Raw genomic sequence first — 851 nt, 5'->3', positions numbered from 1 at the left:
TTCCAGCTGAGGGAGAGAGAAACAGAGATGTGAAGTGGGTGGGACTGGGGGAGGTGGATTCCTATTCTCAAAACCCCATGGGGTTTGGGCCAAGGGTTCTCTCAGTTGGGAAACAGAACCAACCTGGGGATCAGTTTTGCTACCAGCCTGGTGGCTGGGGGAACAGAGCATGAGACTGAGTTCTCCTTTTGAAGCCTGGTTCAAGTTGCTTACCTCATCTAGGCCTCGGGTTCCTCACCTCTAAAAGGGGAATGCCACCTGGCTCACAGGACAGTCATGAGAATGAAATCACAATCAGCATGCAGCACATTGGGCTGATAAAGAAGCTGAGGTTCAGAGAGGGCAAGTCACTGGCCCAGAGCCACACAGCAAAGTGAGTGGTAGAGCAAGGACTCGGGCCAGTGAGGGACTCCTGGTCTAGTGCGCTTTCTGCTGACCCTCTTCCCTCTCGCCAGCTGTGGCCACATGCAGAGCTCCTCCCTGGGCCAGGGCTGGGTATCCTCCACCCACCTGGTTCAGCCTCTGCTGCCGTCTCATTAGCTCCTGCTCGAAGGGGCATTGCAGCCGCTTGGCCTCCAGCTCCTCCTTCTTCTTCTTGATGAGCTGGTTGCGACGGCGGTGTTCCAGGACACGCTGCAGCTCCGGCTTGCTGTCCACGCCAAGGCCTCTGGGGTGGGGAGAACCTTCAGGAGACCCCTTCACCTACCTGCCTGCCCCCAGTCTCAGAGCTGCACCCTGGAGTGACAACCAACCTACACCATTATCTCCTGCATTCCTCCTGGTGGCTCCCGAGGTGGAACCATTACTGTCCCATTTTTTTTTTTTGTCTTTTTTCGTGTCCGGCAACGGAT

At 56.2% G+C, this 851-nt stretch overlaps 1 protein-coding gene across 1 annotated transcript in view; it reads right to left on the bottom strand.

Moving 5' to 3' along the window:
• Positions 1-417: 417 nt before the first annotated feature.
• The window catches only part of FAM107A (family with sequence similarity 107, member A), a 2,758-nt gene continuing 2,324 nt past the window's right edge, over positions 418-851 (bottom strand). Inside the window, exon 2 of the mRNA XM_008576571.1 lies at positions 418-667. Within this exon, the coding sequence (XP_008574793.1) occupies positions 418-667 (250 nt within the window). The remainder of the gene's footprint in view (positions 668-851) is intronic.

Source organism: Galeopterus variegatus, unplaced genomic scaffold (assembly GCF_000696425.1).
Source record: "Galeopterus variegatus unplaced genomic scaffold, G_variegatus-3.0.2 Scaffold1367, whole genome shotgun sequence".
Classification (NCBI taxonomy): Eukaryota; Metazoa; Chordata; class Mammalia; order Dermoptera; family Cynocephalidae; genus Galeopterus; species Galeopterus variegatus.
Note: the sequence above shows the minus strand (reverse complement) of the source record. Positions and strands in the feature narration are given on the sequence as shown.